This window comes from Lygodium microphyllum, chromosome 4 (genome assembly GCF_053477565.2).
Source record: "Lygodium microphyllum isolate KBCC chromosome 4, Lygodium_microphyllum_v1.1.10, whole genome shotgun sequence".
Lineage (NCBI taxonomy): Eukaryota > Viridiplantae > Streptophyta > Polypodiopsida > Schizaeales > Lygodiaceae > Lygodium > Lygodium microphyllum.
The window spans coordinates 144,777,918-144,802,174 of NC_141138.1; the positions used below are offsets into that span (position 1 = coordinate 144,777,918).

Genomic DNA, 24,257 nt, shown 5'->3' on the forward strand with positions numbered 1-24,257 from the left:
GGTACATTGCCCTTTAAGTGGGAGGTTGTTGGGGTAAATGCCAATAGCCAATAGCCAGGCAGGCATCCATTGCATACATAAACATGGTATACTACTATATAAGTAAAGGTGATGAAGAATAAGGGTACCATTCATTTTGTACCCACATAACTCTCTTGTATTCTGTCTCAACCCTCTTGCACTCCGCTTCTACCTTGCATCCCACAATTGCTTCCCTCATAGTTCCTTTCTCTTCATTTGAAAAAATTGGGCTCTCATTTTGATAGAAAGGGAGGCGATAAATCTCAAAATTGAACACAATATTTAGTTCTTTTCAAAAAATTAGAAAAAAGGAAAAAATTTCCTTGAAAAATGAAAGACCAAATCTTCTTCTCTTTTCATTTCTATCCACACTAAACTTTGAAGATCTATCTAATCTTCTACAAAAGTGTTGCCAAGAATAGTATGATAGACTATATTTGGGAAACATAAGAGATACTAGGTAAAGAAGCTCCTCAACAATCGCAACGATAGTCACAAAGCTATGTGGACTCATATGTTATCTTCAACACAAGACAAAAAAACACAAGAATGGGAACCTATCATAGTTAAATAAGTTTTCATGAATGTTTCTCCCTTCTAAAAGGGTTTGCAAGGATCCTACCTTTTAAGACATTTGGCAACAAACTCTTTGTAGAGGGGCAACTTGTGTATGAAAGAATGAGATGACATTGTGAGGCTGTGACTCATTCCTATCATATTGTAAGTAAAAAAAATCTTTCCCTCTTCAATAAAATCACTCATCAAATTTATGCTTTGTAATCTTCTTACATTAAACTAGAGTTATACCTAAAAAAATAAACTAGTGAAACATGTCATGATTGAACTTTCTCTAGATATATTTCCCTCTAAAATTTGTGAGTGGTATTTAATAGATATGATTAAGGGCTGCTCCATTTTGGTATGCCAAAATTGGAGAGGAAATTTGTAGGATGAATAAATAGATCAAGAAATAGGTATACTTCTAGAACAAATTATCGAACCCATTAGGTAGCTAAAGGTTTGAAAAATTGGTTGACATTCCCTTCCTTGTTTTTGAAGCCAAGAATGTGTTGTCTAATGCATCAAGATAGGGGGTTCTTTGTTAGAACTAGGATTTCCTTGGACAGAAAGAATAACATAAAGCTTCTTTGGCTCTAAAAGGGTTCGTATTAAATAACTTGTGCCATTATGTGTTTATGAAATTGTTTCAACACAAGTAAGCAATGAGGAAGACAAGGATAATCCATGTGAATCCAAGTGGATGAGGAGCCATTCATACACCATCAATTGTTTGAGATAGGATGCTTGAGCAAGGAGATGTGCACAGGTGCTGAAGTGGTGAATGATGTATTTGATAGCTCCTTAGCCTCTTTTGACTGCATAATCAAAATACTTAAGCTCCATATTACATGTTCTTTTAAGCATTACCAACCCCAAAGGTATAGCGTCGGGAGAAATCGAGCATAGAGGTGATGAAGTGCTAATGATACTAGAAAACTTGAACAATGAAGAGATCTTGATCATACAACTAGAACACTCTTGGACATTGCTAGACGTTCATAAATTACTACATGGCAAGGGATGCTATAGTGTCAAGTCTTCATTTGTGACTTTGAATATGTATTATACAAAAGAAGAGAAAGAGAACTTTTTTATGACATCACTTGTTCAAATGCAAGAAAAGTCCCTAGAGATATTACTATGACATCACTTGTTAAAATGCAATAAATGTCCCTATATACATTACAAGTTTGTGAGAAGAAATGCAATTTTATATACTTTGAATCAAAATGGTGAACCCCTACTAGTCTATGATATATATAAATCATCCAATTAAAGAACTAACTCAAGGAAAAGCTTAACAATTGTAGCCATATCCATGTCATATCAAGGACCTTTTCTATTGGTAAGACATTATCCATGAGAGCATGCATGGTCTGAACATAGCTAGTATCATTTTAACGTTGTAAAATAGGTCGTCACACACATAACACCAAGCTACATGTGAGAATTGATGCACCTGTGAGAACATAAGAATATTGTATGCTTTAAATTTTTTAGTTGAGCTCAAACATTTTATCTCTCTTAGGGGGAGCCATAAGAATCCTTGCATCAAGGTAAAGGCATAAAAACCTCCACTCTACGTATTGTTATTAAAATGAGCATCCATACAAAAACACAAAAAGACACTTTCGATCCCCAACGAGGTGAATCAACAACTACAATCAAGTTGTTTAAAGGCCAAAGAAGCAATAAATCCTTCTTTGGGTGCCACATCTACAATGACTTATTAGTTAAGACAATTTTCTGTCAACTAAAGTAATCCAATGCACCAAACTCTATTTTAAATTAAGAGAAGATAAGTGACTAATAAATGTAACTAAAGATACAAGCTTAAAGGCATGCTACATATCAAAATTTTTAGAAAGCACATATAAGTTTTTATAAATGTAACCAAAGATGCAAGTTTAAAGGTGTGCTATTATCATCTAATTACCATGACCTAGCACTAGGGTTTTAAATTATAATTTCGTAACCTAAAACATATGACGTGATGCCTTCTCATATTATTAAAAAATGATTCAAGTAAGGAAGAAGAAAATCATACATAAAAAAGCAAGTAAAGAGTAACAAAAGCCATGAATAGTTGTCATACAACAAGTGGGAGTGAAGCTCTCATCAAAATCAATGCCCTTTTGTTGAGATATCTCTTTTCCAAAAAGTCTAGCTTTGTAGTGATCAACACTACCATTTGGCTCGTGCTTTAACTTGTAAACCTACTTGGTACCAATGGCCTTCTTTCTAGGAGGAAAATTACATAAGAACCAAAGTACCATTTTTGACAATGGTATCATACTTAGATTGCATAGAAACCATCCACTAAGAAGATTCATTACATGTCTTGCAATTCTAGCATGATTTGATATTCAAACTCAAGTAATACATATGGACCATTTGGAGAGGTAACCTTATGCTAGCTAACATCTAGAAGCATTGATTTTGATGCTCTTAATAACATGTCCCACCTTTACTAGCCTATTTTCCTTTCTCACCAAGTTGTTGCTCTAAGAGGCATTGAGATGAGGACGAATTATAGTTCATGCACTACAAGGTGTAGGGAGTCTTCACCAAAAACTTGGTGAAAGAAATATATTACAAGGGACAAGAGAACAAAAAGATGAAACAAATACATGTTTGGCATAAATTCAATACTTTTGCCTATCATAAGATCCTCTTTTCACACCCTCATGTTCTCTCAGATAAGTTATATTAACCACACAAAACTCTCCTACTCAATGGCTCCACCACATCATAACATGCTTTACCATTGTCAAAGATGATATCACTTCAATTGCAACAATCCACAAACGCATTTTTGTTCAAATGTTCTTGGTAACATAGTATCTATATAAACCCTTTGGTTTAGTGGCTACAAAATTATGTCTCCCACCCTTCATTGGATAACTTGAAGATCCCTCATTATCGAAATAGAAAAGGAGGCATGCTAACAACCATGGTTATATTGGTACTTTATAAGTTATAATTATCCACGTGTATCATGTTTCCTTTCTAGTCCTACTAAAAAGGTGTAATATTTTGTTACCATCTTGTTAGCATTCCCTCTCTCTCTCTCTCTCTCTCTCTCTCTCTCTCTCAGAATGAGAATTGTCTTTAGGGTGTAGAGTATTTGCAATGTGATTCTAGTCTCATTAGAGATGAGATAGCTCTCTCTCTCTCTCTCTCTCTCTCTCTCTCTCTCTCTCTCTCTCTCTCTCTCTCTCTCTCTCTCTCTCTCTCTCTCTCCACCGAGACGAGTATTTGCAATGTGATCCTAGTCTCGCCCAATGGGAAGAATGCCCACAAGAAGAAGGATTACACCGCATGGAGAGATTGATGGGTGCCCACAACTCTAGCAAGTGCAAAGGTAGCATAGCATGCTGTCATTCAACTGAAGTTCAAAGATGGTTAGGAAAACATTGAGCCTAACAGTCAAAGCAAAGCCTTGTTGGTGACCCACTTTTGTTTAAGGGCCATGGCAATCTAGCGTACACTAGGTCTCTCAAGAGATCAAGCCTACAGGTCTTGGGAGAGGATTCAAGGTCAGGACTCTCAACTACCATCATACAAGCTTGGAGATGTGTATCATCTAGCCTTCATCGGTTAGCACCGACCATAATTGAAGAGAGAGAAGATTAGGCAACCTCCTCTCTGCAACCATCACTTGAGACCGAAGTCCAGCTACACTTGGGACAACTCACATGCCTTTCTTGGCAGATGTCAAGTTACTTGTACAGTGGGAGAATGACTTATGTTTTGGGATTTAGTAGTGGACACTTGCAGACAAAAACTACAAGACCTCAACATGGCCAAGTTCGCGATCAGGATAGTGAAAGAGTTTCTGCCAAAGGGGAGGATATTTACAACCACCTTTTACAATTCTCTTTTTTAAGAGAGGAATACTACTTGGTATTGCAACATAGAGAAACTCTTTGCCTCCATTGCAGAGAAATATTTGAAACTCAAGTAAGAACCTCAATTTTGTTCATTGGATATTCTCGTCGGAGGATTGGAATAGCGGCTCATTATGGTGGAGATGGTACTTGGACTCAAATCCTATTACTTGCATGATAGATGGCTGGATTTCGGAGGACATTGGATGACAGTTCCAAACCTAGCAAGATCTCACTCTTCCTTTGGTTTGTAGTATACTTGATAGATAGCACTAAGGCTATAGGAGGTGTGCAGAGCTAGAAGAGACACAGAGGTACGGTTTATAAGACTGTCACAAGGCCCAAGAGTGTGGAGGAGAGCCTTTAGGATAGTTACCATTGTGAAGTCAAAATGATAGCAACTTATGGTGCAGCAGCTTGGGCCACAAACACGAGCCTTCCTCATGGATATGACAAGCTTAAGGAGAGCTAGTTCTTTCTCATTTCTGGTTAGTACTTCAGCACGATTCTTAAGCCATGCTTTTCACACTGCAGAGGGGACTAAGGTGCATTGTCACAGATGGGACTTGGATTGCTAGCATTATTGTGTGGCACATTTGGACCATCAGATGTAGTCATGCTGTAGATTTGCAAGACATCTACTTTCCTCTATGCACATCAGGAGAGATACTTTTCTTCACACTTGGGACTCCAATAACTTATTCCATTTAGAGCCACATATGGCATCACGGACCACCTGATTGGCTATTCACTAGGGCTTTATACGAGACTTCTTATTTATCTCTGATCTCTCATTTAAGTTGGGCTTATTTTGTATTTTTATATTGGGAATAGTTCATAAATTTAGAAAAGAAAAGGCCTTCAGGAACAATAATTTCACAATAGCGAGAATATACTTGAAACTAGAAACTTAAATGTATTCAAAATAAGACAAATGCAAGCAATCAATCCGTTTCTCTAGTTTCAGGATATTTCACTACAGACTCTGTCATATAATGAAATCCTGTTAAAGTTACTGTCTAATTTCATCATATGACCTCGTGATAGTTTTTCTTATTTTTTTCAGAGAAGAGAATAAAATTTATTAATAAGTGGCCTCATGACATATTCCTCTTTTTAATAGAGAAATTCAGATGTAGCTTAACACATGTGAATTTAGCTCAATGTAATGTCCTTGCCAATTGAGCAAACTAGAACTAAAGAGTGAATTTTGTGAATTGTTAGGCTCGAATTCAGCTAAAACGTCTGTCCAATATCAAAGGCTTCATGTTTTCTGATTGTTTAAATAAGTGTGCAGCACCTCATTGTGGTGTATGATTTTCTGGACCAATGCTCCTCCTTGAGGCAGATGGACCCCCAGCAGACATCAATTCTGTTGCATCATCTTCGAAAAGTAGCTCCTCACTGTTATATTGAGTGATCAAGTAAACCCAAATCGTAAGGCAGTGATTTCTCACAAAGAATTTGCTTTAAAAAGCACATTTTTACTCATACCTTAACTCCCCTTCACCATAGCCAGGTTGTAGGAGGTTATCTTCACCTGTACTTGAATTTGACTCCAACTTTGACAATAATGCACCAAGTGAACCAAGAGGATAGTTCATAAAGTCGCCAATTCTTTGTCTTCCCACACTTGTTTGTCGTCCAAATTGTGATGCATGCTGAGTTGGACTACCTGGGGAACCTAAATTCAAACCTTGCAAACTGCTTTCCACGTAGGAACTAGAAGTGGAACTGTTCCGATCTATAACAGACACTGGAGATCCCAAGCCCATTCTCTTGTTGAACTGGCTTATAACAGCAGCTTTGCCTAGCGCAGTTGCGCTGCCATTACTGATTCGAGCTGGTGAAATAGGCCCTTGCCTGCTAGGAGACGTAATCAATGATGAAGATCCAGGAGAAAGATGAGAGTAAGCATGTGCTAGGTTTAAAGGACTTGCACCCAGTGAGACTGGTGTGAAAGAACCAGCAATGGGACTCCCTGCTAAGCATATGTTAAGTTGCAGAAAATGTCCCATCCTCTGCAGTGGACTGTAACCAGACCATTCATTTCCAAATGAAGAGGGTGATTGATGCTTTGAATATAATCCGACACTATTTGCATATACCCAAGGGCTACTTTCAAGTCTGTTACTAACATCACCCAAACTCTCAGCACTGCTATAGCTGCTGCCGAGGAAAACCTGTGGGCTATCTGTATGAATGAAAGCGTTTGAATTCGCACCCATCTTCACAAGGAAAAGTCAGAATATGATTTAGCTTTCATGATCAGTAGCATTGCATAAGTCTCAAACCCAGTCAGAAAATTGGTGACTCACATTGAGACAACTATCCAATGAAAACAGTTGACAGAAACGTTTTACCTGTGGTGGTGAGAGACCTACTGCAGACCAATGGCCTAAATCTGGATTATGATCCACCATTATACCCTGATAAACCGGCTAAGAAGCCCATGTGTATAACAGTGACATTAGTTCATAATATGGAAAGATTATTGAGAGCTGGCTTTGAGTTAGTTTACCATTTTCTGTGCCCGTCGTGATGGTTGATATGACCCTGTAAATGGCTCATTTGTGATGAAAGGATGCGCTCTAATCTACACAGTCGTTAGCCCATACGATGGTTTGTTATCCAATATGAAAGTTTGAGAAGGCAGAAAAAAAGCTTGACAGTTCAAGTATACTTCTTCATTCCATGCCATTGCATGTAGTTTATTCACAACATATGTATCAAAGAATAAGATCTATCTCTAAATATTAGTTTTCTGACATCTTCAATTTCTATTACCAAGATTTCATTTTCTACTGTTGCAAATACCTTTTCGTTCTATTTTGTTGCATAATTGGACATTGTGAACTGCTGATCATGGATGTAAACAGAACAAAGACCTTTTGAGCATAAGTGACTACAAAGAAATCATCAGGATTTTAATCAATGACTACAGGATTCTGGCAACCTACATTTCTGAGTACTTGTAAAAAGAGGAAACATGGGATTAGCTGCAGTCTTAGTTTCATTAGCCCTGCTTTTGAAATGATCCCCCGATTAACAGTGGTATATTCAAACTGTAGCCCTTTCTTAGCACAAAGTCTTTGACATTTAGATTAGCCTTTTGTAATCCATTCAGAGTGACCCTTGAATGCACAGAATGCAGTTACCAATACTAAATGGCAAGACGCATATAAAATAGTGTGATCCCTCTCAAAACAACAATACCCATACACTTCTGGCTAATGAGGGAGTGGCTGAGTCTCCATAAAGCTTTCTGATATCAGCAACCTTTGAGGGTATGAATGATGCAGCTCCAAATCTCAGCCAAGTTACCAGTCATCTGTGCCGACCTGGCACTGGGCCTTCGAAATCTGCCAGCTTGCTAAACTCCCAAAACTCTGATCATAAGTCTCTGAGGTTCTGGTCTTGTCAGTTGGAAATGGTTCGCCCTCTATGATGAAGATGGTAACTTTACCTCAGCTTTTTAGAGAAGATGGGGTAGGGGGGAACCTCTACAGGCCCCCTCTTATAGCATCTGAACAAGGCAACTACCCAAATAGAGGTCCCCACCATCAGTAACAAGCCACACAAAGAAAAGCCTGCCTTTAGAGAAGGCGGTATTGTGCACCTCCGAGGGCTCTCTCCTACTGCACCTGTGCAAGGCAACTGCTCACCATGAGACAAACATTAGCCAACTAGCCACATGAAGAAAGAAACCTGCCTAGGCTGTCAGCTGTCAGCTGTCCTACAATGGCCTGAGAAAGAACACTTGAAAGGTTTATGTTGGGGGTAAATCATGTAGCTATTATTCATGGGCGGTGTACCAACCGCGTCTGCAACTGACAAGTCGGTGACATAAATATACAACGGTCACCCTGGCGTATCACGAGTGGAGCTCGATATCTCAACACTCCCCCTCGAGCTCAATCCCAATTCCTGCACACCAAGCAGGTCTCTGAACTTGCGCAGCTTCTCTGCGCCCAATGCCTTCGTGAATATGTCAGCTACCTGATCCTCTGTGCTGACATAAACTAGATCAATAAGACCTAGTAAAACCCTCTCTCGCACATAGTGATAATGCACCTCAATGTGCTTTGTTCTAGCATGATAGACTGGGTTATTTGCCAAGTGTATACTACTCATATTGTCACAATAAATGACAACTGGCCCATCTGTAGACTGATGCATATCATAAAGTAGCTTATGCAACCAAGCTACCTCACATGCAGCCATTGCTGCACCCCTGTACTCAGCCTCTGTGCTCGACAAGGCAACTGTAGGCTGTTTCTTGCTGCTCCAAGTGACTGCAGCACTCCCAAAAGAGAATACATATCCACTGGTAGATCGTCTATCAGAAATACTACCAGCCCAATCAGCATCAGTGTATCCATGCAACTGTATCTGAACCCCAGTCTCATAAAATAGTCCATACTGCAATGTGGACTTCACATACCTAAGTATGCGTCTAGCCGCATCCAAATGTGGTTTCCTTGGAGCCTGCATAAACTGACTTACCAATCCAACAGCATAGCTCAAATCTGGCCTGGTAATAGTCATATAAATCAAACTTCCTACTATGCGTCTGTACATAGTAGGGTCTTCTAGAAGCTCACCTGCATCTGTGCTCAGCTTCACATTTTGCTCCAAAGGAATTGAAATAGGCTTACAGCCTGTCATCCCATATTTGGACAGCATGTCCAATCCATACTGCCTCTGCAAGAGCTGTATCCCACTTGGTGATCTAATCACCTCAATGCCCAAGAAATAACGCAGCTCTCCCAAATCCTTCATCTCAAACTTCTGCTTCAATAGCATTTTCACATGAAGGATATCTTCATCACTGTCACCTGTCATAATCAAATCATCAACATAAATGACAAGCAGCATAATACCTTTCTCTGTTTTTCTCACATAAAGTGAGAAATCTGCCTTGGAAATCTGAAAGCCAATAGTGACAAGATACTGTCCTATCTTGTCAGACCATGCTCTAGGTGCTTGCTTCAAGCCATACAAGGCTTTCTTCAACCTGCAAACAAACTCAGGATGAACAGCATGCACATAACCTGGTGGCTGCTCCATATAGACCTCTTCTTGCAAATCACCATGCAAGAAGGCATTCTTTACATCCATCTGATGTAAAGACCATCCCTTTGATGCAGCCATAGCAATGACTGCTCTTACGGTTGCCATCCTTGCAACCGGACTAAATGTTTCTTCATAGTCAATGCCATATGTTTGTGCATACCCCTTGACTACTAATCTTGGCTTGTATTTGTTCACAGAACCATCAGCATTGTGCTTCACCTTATAAACCCACTTACAGCCAATTGCATTCTTACCTTTAGGCAAAGGTACTAACTCCCATGTAGCATTTGCTTCCAAGGCATCCATTTCTTCATCCATGGCTTTCTCCCATTTTTCTTTTCCCATGGCTTGCTCAAAAGATGTGGGTTCTGGTTCCTGTATCACTTTGACCATATATGCATAGTGAATGGCTGTAAATCCATCATATTTCAGCCTATCCACAGGATACCTAGCTCTTGTAGACCTGCGCAAAGTAGGTTCACTCCCAGGTGCTCTCAAAACATCCCTGGTCTTCCTTACTCCAGGTGTAACAATAGAAGGAATACCCAACTCATCATCAATGCTCTGTTCTGAGCCACTGGATTCACCATCCACATAAGAGTGACCTGCATTCACATCAAACATGGGCTGATCAACCTTCTCTTTTCCTTTTCGTGATACCTGCATACCACTATCTGCATTGCTTTGAGAAGATTCTCCTGATCTCAATCTGCCTGTCCATGGCGAAGAATGTGAACCACTGCTAGAGGACGCTCCAGGTCCACTAATATTTTGTGACTGCTGCTGTGAATTCTGTGTAGCATTACCATTTTGTGCATCTTCATCATCAATCACATTTACTGGTCTATACCAGCTACTCATCTCATCAAAAACAACATCTCTGCTCACTGTAAACTTACGAGTAGAAGGGTTATAGCATCTATACCCTTTTTGCTGCAGAGAGTAACCAATAAAGATGCACTTCTCAGCTTTTGGATCCAACTTGGATCTCAGCTCATCTGGCACATGTACATAGGCAATGCAACAAAAAATTTTCAAATGAGAAATATCTGGTTTCCTACCAGTATACCTCTCCTCTGGAGTCATTCCATGTATTGCTGCAGTGGGAGTCCTGTTCATTATGTAGACTGCTGTAGCAACTGCTTCAGCCCAATAAAAATCTGGCAAGTCTTTTTCATTGAGCATGGCACGAGATACCTCTCCAATATGCCTGTTTTTCCTTTCTGCAATTCCATTTTGTTGTGGGGTATAACTGCATGAATATTGCTGCTTTATGCCATGCTCCTGCAAGAACTTTGCAAACTCATTTGAGAGGTACTCTCCCCCTCCATCTGACCTTAGGCATTTTATCTGCAAGCCTGTTTCTTTTTCAACCATAGCTTTAAGAGTTTTGAAATGCCCAAAAACTTCACTTTTCTTTTTCATAAAATACACCCAAACTTTTCTGCTATAGTCATCAATAAAACTGACAAAATAATGACAGCCTCCAAGAGATGCAGCTTTAGTTGTCCACACATCAGAGTGAATTAATTCCAATGGCTTCTCACTCTCTTGAACATGTCTAGGAAATGGTTTCCTTGCCTGTTTTCCAAACTGACAGGCTTCACATACCTTATGCATTTCTGCAACCTTGAATTTGGGCAATCCTGCAACAATATTTTGGGCCTGCATTGATTTAAGTCGCTGTACATTAACATGACCAATGCGTTTATGCCAGATATCAATATCTGCAACTACACCGGTCCCATGTGCAAACATTGCTGCACTCAATTCAGACATGTCTGCATCCAATGTAAACATTCTGCCCTTCTTCTTTCCTTTTGCTATCAAGCGACCTTTATTTTTCATATCCTCAACAAAGCATCCATGAGGATTAAATCTGACCTGCAAGCCCTGTTCAACCATTTGACCAACTGAAACCAGATTCTTGGTAATATTCGGGACATGAAATACATCGGACAGGTATTTCTTTTTCCCACCCTGCATAGACAAGGGAATTTTTCCAATCTGCACAATAGGATGTGCAGTATCATCACCAGTCTCCACAAATCCTGGTTTTTCCATTTTCCTTGCATCCTCCATCCATTCTGCATGACCTGTCATGTGGTTTGATGCACCTGAGTCAACATACCATACATCATTGCTTTCTTCTGCACTTGTCATAGAATTGTTCATGTGCTGCACCATGAACAAATGCTCATTTCTGTCATCACCCTGTCTACTAGAAGATGCATAATTCCCTTGTTGCAGTTTTCCATTCATGATGTCATTCTGCTTTTTATAGCAGTCTTTAGCCATATGACCCATTTTACCACAATAGTAGCATTCAACATTACTGTTTGCATTTTGGCCTCTTTGCCATCCACCACGACCTCTTTGGCTCCCCCTGCCTCTAGAGTTACCACGTCCTCCTCCATAGGACTGGTTTTCTTGAGTTTGCTGCATATTCTGATTTCTGCCACGGCCTCCAAATCGGCCTCCTCTACCTCTGCCTCTACCTCTTCCAGCATTTGAGTAGAAGACAGCTTCTTTTGAAGTTCCTCTTGAAGAAGATGCACCACCATTTCTCTGTTCCTCAGAAATTAGAAGAGCAATCAACTCCTCAAAATCAGGAAATCTTTCACGAACTGAAATGGATGTCCGAAACTGTGCATAATCCTTTCCTAGACCATTCAAGGTCACGGAAACTAAATCATCATCTTCCACTGGCGACCCAATGGAAGCAAGTGCATCTGCAATCTTCTTCACCTTCATGTGGTAGTCGTTGATGCTCATACTTTCTCTTTGCACATTATGCAACTCTTGCTTGAGCTGCATTTTCCTGGCTTGCGTATTTGTGCTATACATTTTTGACAAAGTATCCCATGCCTCCTTTGGCGTACTTGCATCCTGAATATGCACAATCATAGAGTCTGAAATACTGATAGACAGCCAATACATAACTTTCCTGGCTCTCTCATGCCATGTTTTAAATGCCTGCATTTGTTGTTGATTGGGAACATCAGGAAGAACTGGTTCTTCTTCATTTCCTGCAACAAATTCCCAATATCCTTTTCCCATAAGGAAATTCGTCATTCTAAACTTCCATGCCTGGAAGTTGTTCTTGTCAAGCTTTTCAGTGACAATCTGTGAAAGAGAATCAGACGCCATTACAGAATACTGCAAGAAATTCTGTCACTGCAAAAAACACAGCTTCACCCTCACAAGGGCAAATCTGCAAAACTGGCGAAAGTGGTATTTGACCACACAGTCACTTCCTAGTGACGATTTTGCATAAACAGGAACCAAGGATGATTCTGAAACTCCCAATGTCTCTGCGCACAAGCATACGATGCAATTTCTACAGTAACTTTTCACCGACCTGTAGAACAGTGGTCGCACAGCATAAAACTGGGCCTTTTCTTGAGTGCGTGCAGAAAACTTCCGTCTGCAAAACAGGCCCCGAAATGGCCTCAAATAAAAAAAACAAGGTCGCCTAGGGCTAAAGCCCTTTCCCGCAGCATATACTGCCCTCTTGCTTCACCGCGAAGGGCGTCTCAACCTGAGACAATGCACTCCTGCAATTTCCGGCTGTGCTACCTGCAGAGATCTGCTCCCAAAACAGGAAATGAAAGCAACACTGCTCCTCTTACCAGACCACCGCGAGCTTGGCTTGCTTTCTTGAGCTCCTTACCACGAACAAGGCTCTGATACCATGTCAAGATTGTGGGAGAGAAGGAAGGAGTCTCGCTTGAAGCTTTCTTGCTTGCACAATGGGGGAAGACACACAAGGGTGGAGGCTGAAAACAGTTTTCCTCTTCTTAGTTGTGTAAGCCAAAAGAACTCAAGTACAAAGAAATAGAAGAACCCTATATATGGGTCTCAAACCAAACTCAACTAACTAAGGTGGCATACTAACTGAGCCACGAACTAGAGTAGATAAGGATAGCTATCATGTAGCTATTATTCATGGGCGGTGTACCAACCGCGTCTGCAACTGACAAGTCGGTGACATAAATATACAACGGTCACCCTGGCGTATCACGAGTGGAGCTCGATATCTCAACAAAAGGTGCATGTGCCTAGCTGTCTGTGTATTACTTGACTGATAGTACCCACACACCTATATACTACAGGTAGCGGGTGCCTATCAGTGTCACTTTATTCTTTATTCTTTCAGTGTATTACTTGACTGATAGAACCTGCACACCTGTACACTGCAGGTGGCGGGTGCCTATCATTCTCATTTCATTCTTTATTCTTTCAATAACATTTGAATAAGGGAAGGTCGGTCACACATTGTGACTGTTGGAGTTCCCATAACTTGTGTCTTTCTCTCTCTCTTTCTCTTGCTCTTGCTCCTGCTCCTTCCACCATAGCTCTTGCTTCCACTTGTGTGCTTCTACTCCTGGCTCACTCCCTTCAACTCGTATTAGAGCTATTGCACTGGCATTGAGAAGCCCTTCCCCTTTAGTTTGCTTCAGCCTGTGAATACCTACAACATTTCATTTCAGGACAACCATGGATGCTTCATTCCAAGGTACACATTCAGCTCTATCTCTTCCTTGCTTCTTCCCATCACTTGAGGCTTGTTCTAGGACTTGAGATATATTGGAGCTTCCCTTGTGCCTAATTTGGTTTAGCATTAGCAACAGACCACATCAGCAAATCAGCGTGATTTGTGCCTATTTGCAAGCCCCCCATCTTTGATCAATTTGATCATCACAATCAGCTCTTGAAGCTCTCCTGCACTTGGCCACACTCTTGGCAACTTCCCCAGGCATTCTTGGTTGCATTAGAGCACTCTCTTGAGCAGTACATGCTCAGACATTGGCTGGATATTCAGACGGGCCTGTTGTCTACAGGTCCGGACAGCCTGTAACTCATTCTAATGTGCTTCTATGATGCTCATAGTACTTAGCCTTGATACCCGGATGGTCATCTAATGCTTGGGAGTTCCTCGTGAATTGGATTGAGCTCAAATAGCTCAGTTTTAGCAGAGATTTCATTGCTATAATACAGTGGACAACAAGCTTTTCTCAGGGAACACTAAATGTCTATTGCTCTTGGATGCCATTCGGGTGCTTCGTATAAATGTGACTAGGCATTAATTAATTAATTATTGCTGGTCTAAGGGTCAATAATTCTCAGAGATACTTGGAAGACAAATCGGCCTAGCCAACTTACTTATTGGCTAGTGAAATTAATTTTGAGCATTAGAATAATTATTAAATTAATTTTCAAAATTCATATTCTGAAAATTAATTTAATAAGCTGGATAATGCTGGAAAATGGGATTAGAAGGCTGCTACTTGGCAAAACTTGCCCATGCAAGTGGAAAAAATGTTTTTAGGGGATGGTGGAGTCTACTCCAGTCATTGTGAGAGAGAAGGAGGTTGTTAGAGAGCAAGGAGAGGCTGCTGATGTGATTTGCAATCACTAGGAATTAGTCCTATAGCATGTGACAGGAGCCCAAGGTCCTTCTGGTGCAGATGGCACCATATAGGAGGGAGCATTAGTCTTTTTGGTGGTCCTAAGCTGTATGTGACAACTTTCATGGCTGTTTGAGCAAGAAAGCAACAGTTTTCCAGCATTTCTCACGATGAAACTCTGAAATCTCTCTCTACAACATTATCTCTTCTCAGCATTTTCCAGCAAATCGAGCTATCAAAGGAAGAGATTTCAGTTAATCTTTAATGTAAACCCTAATTAATAGCAGAAATTAGGGATCTGACAGCTACCTCTAGATGCATGCTCAGAATTGAGAGCCTAGGACTTGAATTCCAGCAGCTGAAATTAAGGAATTTCAGGGAGATTCAAGAGGCTAGCCAACCAATATCAAATTTGGGATTGAATTTGTCTTTCAAGGAGCAAAGTGAAGGACAATCCCTATGCAAACCAAAGGCAAATTGGTTTGGAGGCTTGTTGGTCAGTTTTGACAGTAAGAGATACTTGGATTAGCGGAGGAGATTAAAGAATATTAGTTGTATTCCTTCCATTTACAATATAAGATAAAGAAATACCGAAAGGGGCACTAGTTTTCGAGCCAGTAGGGTGTCCAATGTCCAAGATTAAAGTGACAAAGTGTGTGTTTTCAGTTTATGTGAATTTCATGCTTGCTATAATTAGTGTTAAATTAGGTTGTTTATCACCCTATTTGAGAAGGAAGTCTAGTTTCATTGGATCTTTATGAGATGAATATAAAGACAACTCTTCTACATGGGGACTTGTATGATGAGACATCATGAATCTAGCAAAATCTCTGTTTGTATTGCAGTTCCTCTATCATGTTGCTGCTACTGCCGTCGTGCCTTTACGCTACCCCTCGTTTCTCCCGCCTTACCCCCTTGTGGCGTGTTGCGCCTCCCCCTTTCGCCAGGCAATCTCCCTTCCCGATATGCCCTTGCCTCTCTCGCCCTGCGGCCCCCTGTCATGTCGAGTCCCTCTCTCCCCATCAGGAAATCTGCATATCCACCCCCTCCTCGCCACCGCCCCCTTGCCACGCGACCTCTCCTCATCTCCAAGCTGCCCCTCGACCTTCCTCTTGCTGACTGCCGCCAACATCCAGTGAGCTGCCACCACCTAGGACAGACCTCCCGTGATGAGGTGATGGAGATTGCCACTGATTACTATAGACATCTTTTTCAGCAAGAGACAGTCTCAGCCAAAGGACAATGTTGTAGACAATAGGTTTGGGACTGCATTCTGTCCCTCGTCATAGAGAAGATAGGACGCTCCCTCCTAGACCCCTTCACAGAGAAGGAATTAGTGGAGGCTTTCCATGCACAGGATGGGTAAAAATGCCTGAGTGAGGATGGTCTTTCTAAGGCCTTCTTCACTACCTACTGGGAGGTGGTGAAGGACCTCCTACTACTGGCCTTTCAGGAGATTTTCAGCTCAGGATGGATGCCAGGGAGTCTAGTGGCACGTCTTGTCAGTCTCCTCCCCAAAGGGGGAGACCGGTTGGAGCTATCCCAGTGGAGATCGATCACCTTGCTGTCAATGGCCTATAAGGCACTAGCCAAGATGATTGGTAGTCGACTTCGTCCCGTGCTTCTAGACATCATTCATGACATATGTAGACAGGTTTTGTCCAGGATAAGAGCATCCTAAACAATGTCTTCACCTTCTTCGAGGCGATCGAGTTGGCTCAGTACAGTGGTCACGGATTGGCTGTACTCCTGGACTTTGAGAAGACCTATGATAAGGTTGACTGGGACTTCTTAGAGGGCACTATCATGAGATTGGGCTTCCCCTAGGCATGGATCTGTGGGGTTTCTGCACTTTATAGATCGGCCACTAGCAGGGTTCTCATAGGTGGCAGGAGGGGGAGGAGTTTCGGTTGGAGAGATTTGTCCGGCAAGGCTATCCTCTTGCCCTGTATCTGTTCTTACTCTTTGTAGAGGCAATGTACTACTTCCTCCGCTCATGTGTGAGCGGGCTACGTAGCCTTTGACTTTTGGTGAGGGAGAAGACAGAGCTGCTAGACTCAGAATATGCAGATGATTCTAGCTCTAGAGGTATTTTGCATTGCAGCTGGAGCGAAAATCAAATGGTAAAAGTTGGTTGGTTTTCTTACAAACCCAGACTCCAGCATGGAATGGGGCATCCACTTGGGGTTCAGATGGGTGTGTAGGGGACAAACCGTCCGCCGATACCTAGGGTTCCAGGTGGGGCTCGACATCACTTCTGCCTAGCAGTTTCTTTCAGTTCTCGACTCTATCAGACAAAAGCTGACCTATTGGAGCACACTGCCCATCTTTCCTTAGCGGGCTGAGCCCTGGTGATCAACTAGGTCCTCCTAGTGACGCCTTAGTACATAGCCTTGTGTTGGTGCTTCTCCTCATCTTGTGTGGTTCAACTTTGCTGCCTAGTGCAGAATTTTCTTTGGGCCGGCTCAGACGGTTCCAGGGATTCTCGGGCCAAGGTAGCATGGGCAACCATCATTCGGCATTATCGATCTGAGAAAGGGCTTGGGATCATCGACCCAGAGTTTTAGAGCCTAGCACTTTTGGGCAAGCTAGTGGCCCATGATCTCATACCAGGAGGGAAGACCTGGAAGCTTCTTTTGCAAGAGGGTCTCCTGGAGTGCAGACCAAGGTTTGGTGGTGGTTGGAGGCCATCCTTGGGATGGATCTTCACGACTGCCCAGGTCACACAACGTAGATCTTCCTTTCTCTGCAGCCTACTTCGTGTGTGGCAAGGTCTCCACAAGGCCCTAATTTCAAGGTCCCTAGGATGCTAGGAGGAGATAGACCACTAGCCGGTGATCTAGAACCCCCAAGTTAGAGATTGGGACGGGATACAGATTAGCAAGCATCTCCACATCCAGTGAGGTTGGCCTTGCTTGTATTATCAGGAAGTGGCAGGAGGTGTACAGGATGGTGGAGCAGAAGGTGTTGCAGCAGGCATCAGGTTGTCAGCGAGAGGAGCTGAGGTGAGAAGGAGGGAGATTGACTCAGCGATCCCTCAGGAGTGGCTTGACCCCCCGATCTGAGAGCTAGTGGAGCCTGGTGAGGTGTGGGTTGCTAGATTATCATTGGCAGGTATCCCCTTACAGGTGGCAGGTAGAGTGGGCACTGCCCCCTACGGGATTTTCTTCACCGTTTAGGATGGGGGGCGTTTGGTCCTTGACAGAGGGTAGCAAGATCAAGAGATTGCTGTCCTTCCTTGGAGGAGGATTCGTGTGGTTTGGTCTCTAAGGGAAGACCTAGCCGCTGGATCCTTATGTGCCATGGGAGGAGTTCTGGGAGTGGTGCCTCTGGATATGGGAGAGCAAGCCACTTGATGCGCTGGAGTGGGACCTTGGAAAGTGACTATGGCGGGCCACTGCGGTCACCAAGAAGCCACTGAGGTTCTTGGAGTACACAGCTAAGATTGGTAGATATGTATTGATGCAAGAGGACATGGATTGGGGGCCTTCGTGTAGCAGATACTGGGACGGAGCACAGCATCACGGATACCTTCCGTCGAACTTTCTGGTGCCACCTGCGGGACAGCTGGAGGCCGAAGAGGGTGTTATATTTCCTTTGGCTTTTGGCACATGGGGGTCTAGCAGTTGGGAGTTGGCTGGCCCAGATGCAGCAGGATGGAAGGTGTAAGAGTTGCCCACAACAACACTTGGAAACCCCAAAGCACTGCCTTTGGTCTTGCGAGGCGGCACAGCTCGTGTGGAGAGGAGCCTGCTGTATTCTCTGCTGTGTGGCACCCAGCCTTGGATATATCTCATGGGGGGCTTTTTGCTGGCAGGCAATCAGCCAGGGCCATCACCTTTTGTATGAGGCCGGGATGCAGGACATGTTTTTCATCAATGAGACTAGGTCTTGTGCAGTGGTCGGCTTGGAGGCTTTACCCAGCCGCCAAGTACTGGAGGAGCTCACATCAGACCGCTTAGAGGTATGGGAGATCATACAAAGTCTTACAAGATGGCACATTTGGAAGGCACGATGTCAAGAGGTTTTTGGCAAAGAGTGCCTTTCAGGACATACGACTTTAGTAGAGTTTTGGACTTCCATCATCTACTCCCTCCGTGGTCAGTGGGACCAGGTGCAAGGCGAGTCTCGAGCTCTTCAGGAGCTCCATCTTCACTTTCTACATACTTGGGGCAGCCAGGACCTATTCTTCATGATGCAAGCAGGCAGCCCTAGATAGCGATACAACCCCCCTCCATGGCTTCTTGCCCCCATCCCCCCCAGACCGCCTTGAGAAGCTTGTATATATGATGGATTTGTGATTTGCATCAGCTTTAGCTAGTCTGTTGAGCATAAGCACTCCGTTGTAATCAACCTTCTGAGTAATATATTTAGCCATATTTTACTTGCAAAAAAATATGATGAGACATCAGCCTAAGGGCCTTGAAGAAAAAGGCAAGGAATACCTAAGTAGGCACCTAGGGAATGGTACCATAAGTTTGATGCTTTTATGCATTCACATTTAAAGTGGAAATAGCCATTTCATTACAAAATAAGATGAATACATGAGGGTAGCCATCATGATTGCATGGGCTGAGCACAACATGTGATACAACTATAGTCTAGTACATATATGGATGATGGTCCATGGATTATGCATCATAGTGGCATCATACATGTGGATACAATGATAGTAGATACAAAAAAGAGAGAGACCTATGAATCTATGATGGGGCACCACTATCATTATCATCATTATTAGAACCATTTGAGTGCTCATCAAGAGGGTCTAAAGATGACACTTTGGTATCGGATGATGAGACACTCTCATATTCATCTTTACTAATGAGGTTATCATCATTATCAAATGATGGCTCCCTAGGTGAAGGCTGTGTAGGCAAGGGGGGGATATCATCATAAGGCACAAGATGTGAGCTACTAGAGTCTCATTTTACATGTCTACAAGCCACTCAAACCACCCCTCCTCGATGTTGGAGGGTGCCGAATGACCATGCCTCTACTACCACCTACTCCTTGCCCACGAACACACTGACTACAAGTGTCACAAGTATCTACTGTTATAAGCTCTCTATAGAGCTCTATAAAAATCCTCCCCTCCTCCTCGTCCACCTCCTAATGTACACTTGGAAAAGTGTCGCCCGTCAACTTGAACGTATCAACATTCATCTACATAATGTACATAAGATTGTAAATGTTAAAGTCTAAATTGTAAAGTATAAACTTCAAAGTTGGGTAAGTGTTTAAACTTTACCTCCTTCGAACTATCCATGCTCATCATAGCCCTCATCATGCATAAGTTAGTGCAACAATAGACTAGCCGCTCTAACTGTCATGTGCTAAGCCAATTGCGAATCTTTGTGTGAATGAGAGAATAGGCACTCTCATTTCTCTCACATGCACCCGAAGAGTAATCCTAGGCAAGGACCCTCATGGCTAAGGGCTGAAGGGTCTCCAATGCGTATCCAAAGTTTTGCCACTGAAACAACGACTTCACAAGTGACTCTCTCCTCCAAAAAGTGGGAGAAGCAAAAGCCACTTGCCCTCTCTAATCTGCATAGCATCCTAGCTTCTCCAGCACTGCATTGTGGTCATGCACAAGGACGACACGAGTCAAATAAGTAAGTTGGTTCAAATAGAGCTCTCTATCATCCACGACCACCGGTGACTTATAGGCCGGATGTACCAATGTGACAAAACCATGGATGAGCTTATGCATCCATACCCATCTCCTCTCTACTATCTCTAAAACATGTGCATGCTTTGTCTCTGTGATCACTGTACTGTTAGCCTGCTCTTTATCATTCTCAGTCTGTCATCTCCTGGTTGTGAGCTCCTGTCAGAGTCTGACAGGAGACAGAGGAGCTCTGTCAGTTCATTTTGTGGCTGCCCTGGTTAGCCAGCAGCCTTGGGTGTCATACAGCCCAAACTGGGCTGTTTTTTGTCCAGACTGCCCATTTTCTGGGCAGTCGGCCAGATCTGGCCAAAGTCGGCCAGATCTGGCTGGTCGGCCAAATCTGGCCAGGTCGGCCAGTTTTCTGGCCTGGGGGGCTATTTATAGCTGTCCCCCCAGTCATTCCAGCATTGTGCTCTGCAGGTACAGCACTGCTCCCGTCGCCTCCGTCTCCGGCATTGGTGCTGCCACTGCTTCCAGTCTGTCCTGGTTCCCTCATTGACGCTCCGGGCTGCGTGCAGGGACTGTTCTGTCCATTTCAGTGTATTCAGCATTCATCTCAGTCAGTGCAGACTTTCTTCCTTCATTCTCTGCTTTCTCTCTCCTCTCCGCTGTGTTCGTGTTCTTCTTCCGTTGCGCACTCTCACATGGTATCATCGTCTGATTGAGAGCACGGAGGACATACCTTCAGGAAGAGAAATACCTTACTGCTGCTGCCAACAGATCCACAACAGCCAGGCGACTGCTTCAGGAGGCTGTACAGCCTGCGTTTGCTGCCCACGCTGATTGCAGAGGCTGCCACGTCATCCAGCGACGCAGCAACCCTGCGTTTTCCACCAGGCGGCCTCTCCTGCTGCTGGGCGACCTCCCTACAGGCTGCGTTTTGCTGCTCTGTAGGTCGCTTCCACCCCAGGCGGCACTTTTTCTGCTGGTGACCTCTGTCCGGGCTGTTTCTTGGTGCTGGTGGTCTCTTCTCTGGTGTTCGCCATCAGTTCTCTTTGCGTTTTGCAGATCCAGGTGTTTGTAGGCACTCTCTGCCTGCATCTTGGTGGTTGGTGACCTCATTGCTGGTCCTATATCGACAGCGGCACAACTTTCTTTGGTATTTTTGCAGATTGGAAGATGTCTTACCAGTTTTTAGGCTTTGAAGACTCAGAGGATGAGCTTCTTTCTCATCATTTCTCTGAGCGGAGGCGGGATTATCGTGAAGTTCGACATCGGGAAGAACCTCCTCGCACTCGTCCTTCTTCAGTCCATGCATCTCAGAGGGTTCCATCTACTGCGAAGGTTTCTTCAGTGAAGACTGCTTCAGATGTGCAGATGCCTTCCCTGATTCCCTCTATACAGGTGCCGATTCTCCCTTCCTTTCCGAAGGAAGATAAGTTGGATGGTTCCAACTACTCCCTATGGTCATGCAAGGTGGCTTGCATCCTTGATACCTTTGACCTATGGGAGCTTGTTTCTTCGCCCATCGACCGACCCCCCGTGGATTCGTCCGATGGCACCTCTATGGACCGTGCAACCTTATGGGATAGGCTCAACTCTCGAGCCCGTTCCTTTCTTTTTATGAGTCTACATGATTCTGTTCTTGTACATGTTCACAGGTTAAAGACCGCGGCGGAAGTGTGGACAAAGCTTGCGTCTTTGTATCAGCACAAGACATTTGCTCACAAGATTTCCCTAGAGAAGAAATTGCGGATGCTCAGTCTTGATGGTTCTTCTTCCATGAAGGAGCACATCACGAAGATGGAGGATATGCGAGGCGAGCTAGCCTCTCTTGGTCGTTTGATATCGTCTGAGGATATGGCGATGATTCTGCTGACTCAGCTGCCATCACCCCGTTATGATGTCTTCTACACCAGCCTCATCACTTCGAGGACCCGTGAGACACTCCTATGGGAGGAGCTTTCCCCGCTTGTCTTGTAGCATGACGAGCGACTCAAAGAGGTGGGAGCCAGTGGCTCCACCAAGGCATTTACGGCCGGCACAGGTGGAGGCAAGAAGAAGAAACAAAAGAAGGAGAAGGCCAAGGACAAGAAGGAGGAGGACAAGAAGGATGCAAAGGAGAAGAAGCCCAAGTGTCCCCATTGTGGGAAGGGCACTCATCCCGAGGAGAAGTGTTGGCAGAAGTATCCCCATTTGAAGCCTAAGGAGAAGGACTCGAAGGTGGCCCCAGCCACAACGGAATCTGCGTTTGTGCATCTCTTTGTTGAGGAAGACACTGCCCTAGCTTCTACCACACAGGAGAAGCCTTGGCTCGTCGACAGTGGAGCATCTTCACATATGACCTTCCGTCAGGATTGGCTTCAAGATCTTCATTCCAGAGGGGGTACAGTCACCATTGGTGACAATTCTACAGTTCCTGTTCGAGGCGTGGGGACTTTACCTATGTTTTCTGACAGGCGGTCTTCCTCTGCCAAAGTTCTCTATGTCCCTGATTTGGGCTTTAACCTATTATCTGTGCATGGTCTTACTCAGTTAGGTACCCGAGTCATTTTTACACAGGATGCAGTCACAATGGAGGAGGCTCTTGCACAGGATATTTGGAGACAGGCTATGCAGGCCGAGCTCGATTCCATCGAGCGAAACCATACGTGGGAGCTTGTTCCGCGTCCCGCGAAACGGAAGGTGATTGGTGTGAAATGGGTCTTTAAGACCAAGTATCTTGCAGATGGCTTCTTGGACAAAAGCATAAGGCTAGGCTTGTTGCCAAGGGTTTTGCTCAGCGTGCAGGGTTGGATTACTTTGAGACTTTTGCTCCTACAGCCAGGATGTCTACCATCCGAGTTCTTTTGGCTCTTGCTGCTCACCACCGTTGGCCTGTCTATCAGATGGACGTCAAGTCTGCTTTTCTGAATGGCGTTCTTGAGGAGGAGATTTATGTTTCACAGCCTCCTGGTTTTCTTGTGCAGGGGAAGGAGGATCATGTCTACAAGCTGCGGAAGGCTCTTTATGGCCTAAAGCAGGCTCCTCGTGCTTGGTACCAGCGGATTGACCGCTTCTTTCTACAGAGTGGCTTTGCGCGCTCCGCTTATGATCCCAACCTCTACTTACAGGTTGTGGATTCTCTTTCGGTGTTCCTTATCTTGTATGTGGATGATCTTATCATTACAGGGAGCGACACTCAGCAGGTGGAGCACATACGGTCCATTCTTCAGCAGGAGTTTGACATGACGGATCTAGGAATCCTTCACTTCTTTCTAGGCCTGGAGATCTATCAGATGGCACAGGGCATTTTTATCTCGCAGCACAGGTACATCTCCGAGCTTCTTTCGGAGTTTGATATGGCTGAGTGTCGGCCTATCTCATGCCCCATGGACCCTGAGTCCAAGCTTTTGACAGCTGGAGTTCCTCTTACCGATCCCACCCGTTCAGGTGCCTTGTCGGTTCTCTTATCTGGCTGCTTCACACTCGGCCGGATATCTCTTTTGTGGTGGCTTTATTGTCTTCTTTTATGCAGACTCCTACCCAGGATCACTGGCAGGCGGCCTTGCGGGTTCTTCGCTATTTACAGGGGACTCGATCCTTCGGGATCATGTATGGAGATGGGATTACCCTTTCTGGATGGAGTGATTCTGATTGGGCAGGTGATGTGGATTCGAGACGATCCACTACAGGTTATGCTTT

The 24,257-nt window shown here is 43.7% G+C and overlaps 1 protein-coding gene across 2 annotated transcripts in view; it reads right to left on the minus strand.

The window, feature by feature from the left end:
* Window positions 1-5,430: 5,430 nt before the first annotated feature.
* The window catches only part of LOC148037727 (dual specificity protein kinase YAK1 homolog), a 162,404-nt gene continuing 143,577 nt past the window's right edge, over window positions 5,431-24,257 (minus strand). Inside the window, exons 13-16 of one of the 2 annotated variants that reach the window (XM_087676682.1) lie at window positions 6,994-7,068; window positions 6,836-6,913; window positions 5,967-6,700; window positions 5,431-5,876 (exon numbers count right to left, since the gene is read on the minus strand). In XM_087676682.1, the coding sequence (XP_087532808.1) occupies window positions 5,774-5,876; window positions 5,967-6,700; window positions 6,836-6,913; window positions 6,994-7,068 (990 nt within the window). In that variant the 3' untranslated portion in view covers window positions 5,431-5,773. The remainder of the gene's footprint in view (window positions 5,877-5,966; window positions 6,701-6,835; window positions 6,914-6,993; window positions 7,069-24,257) is intronic. The other variant, XM_087676683.1, reaches the window with a different exon arrangement.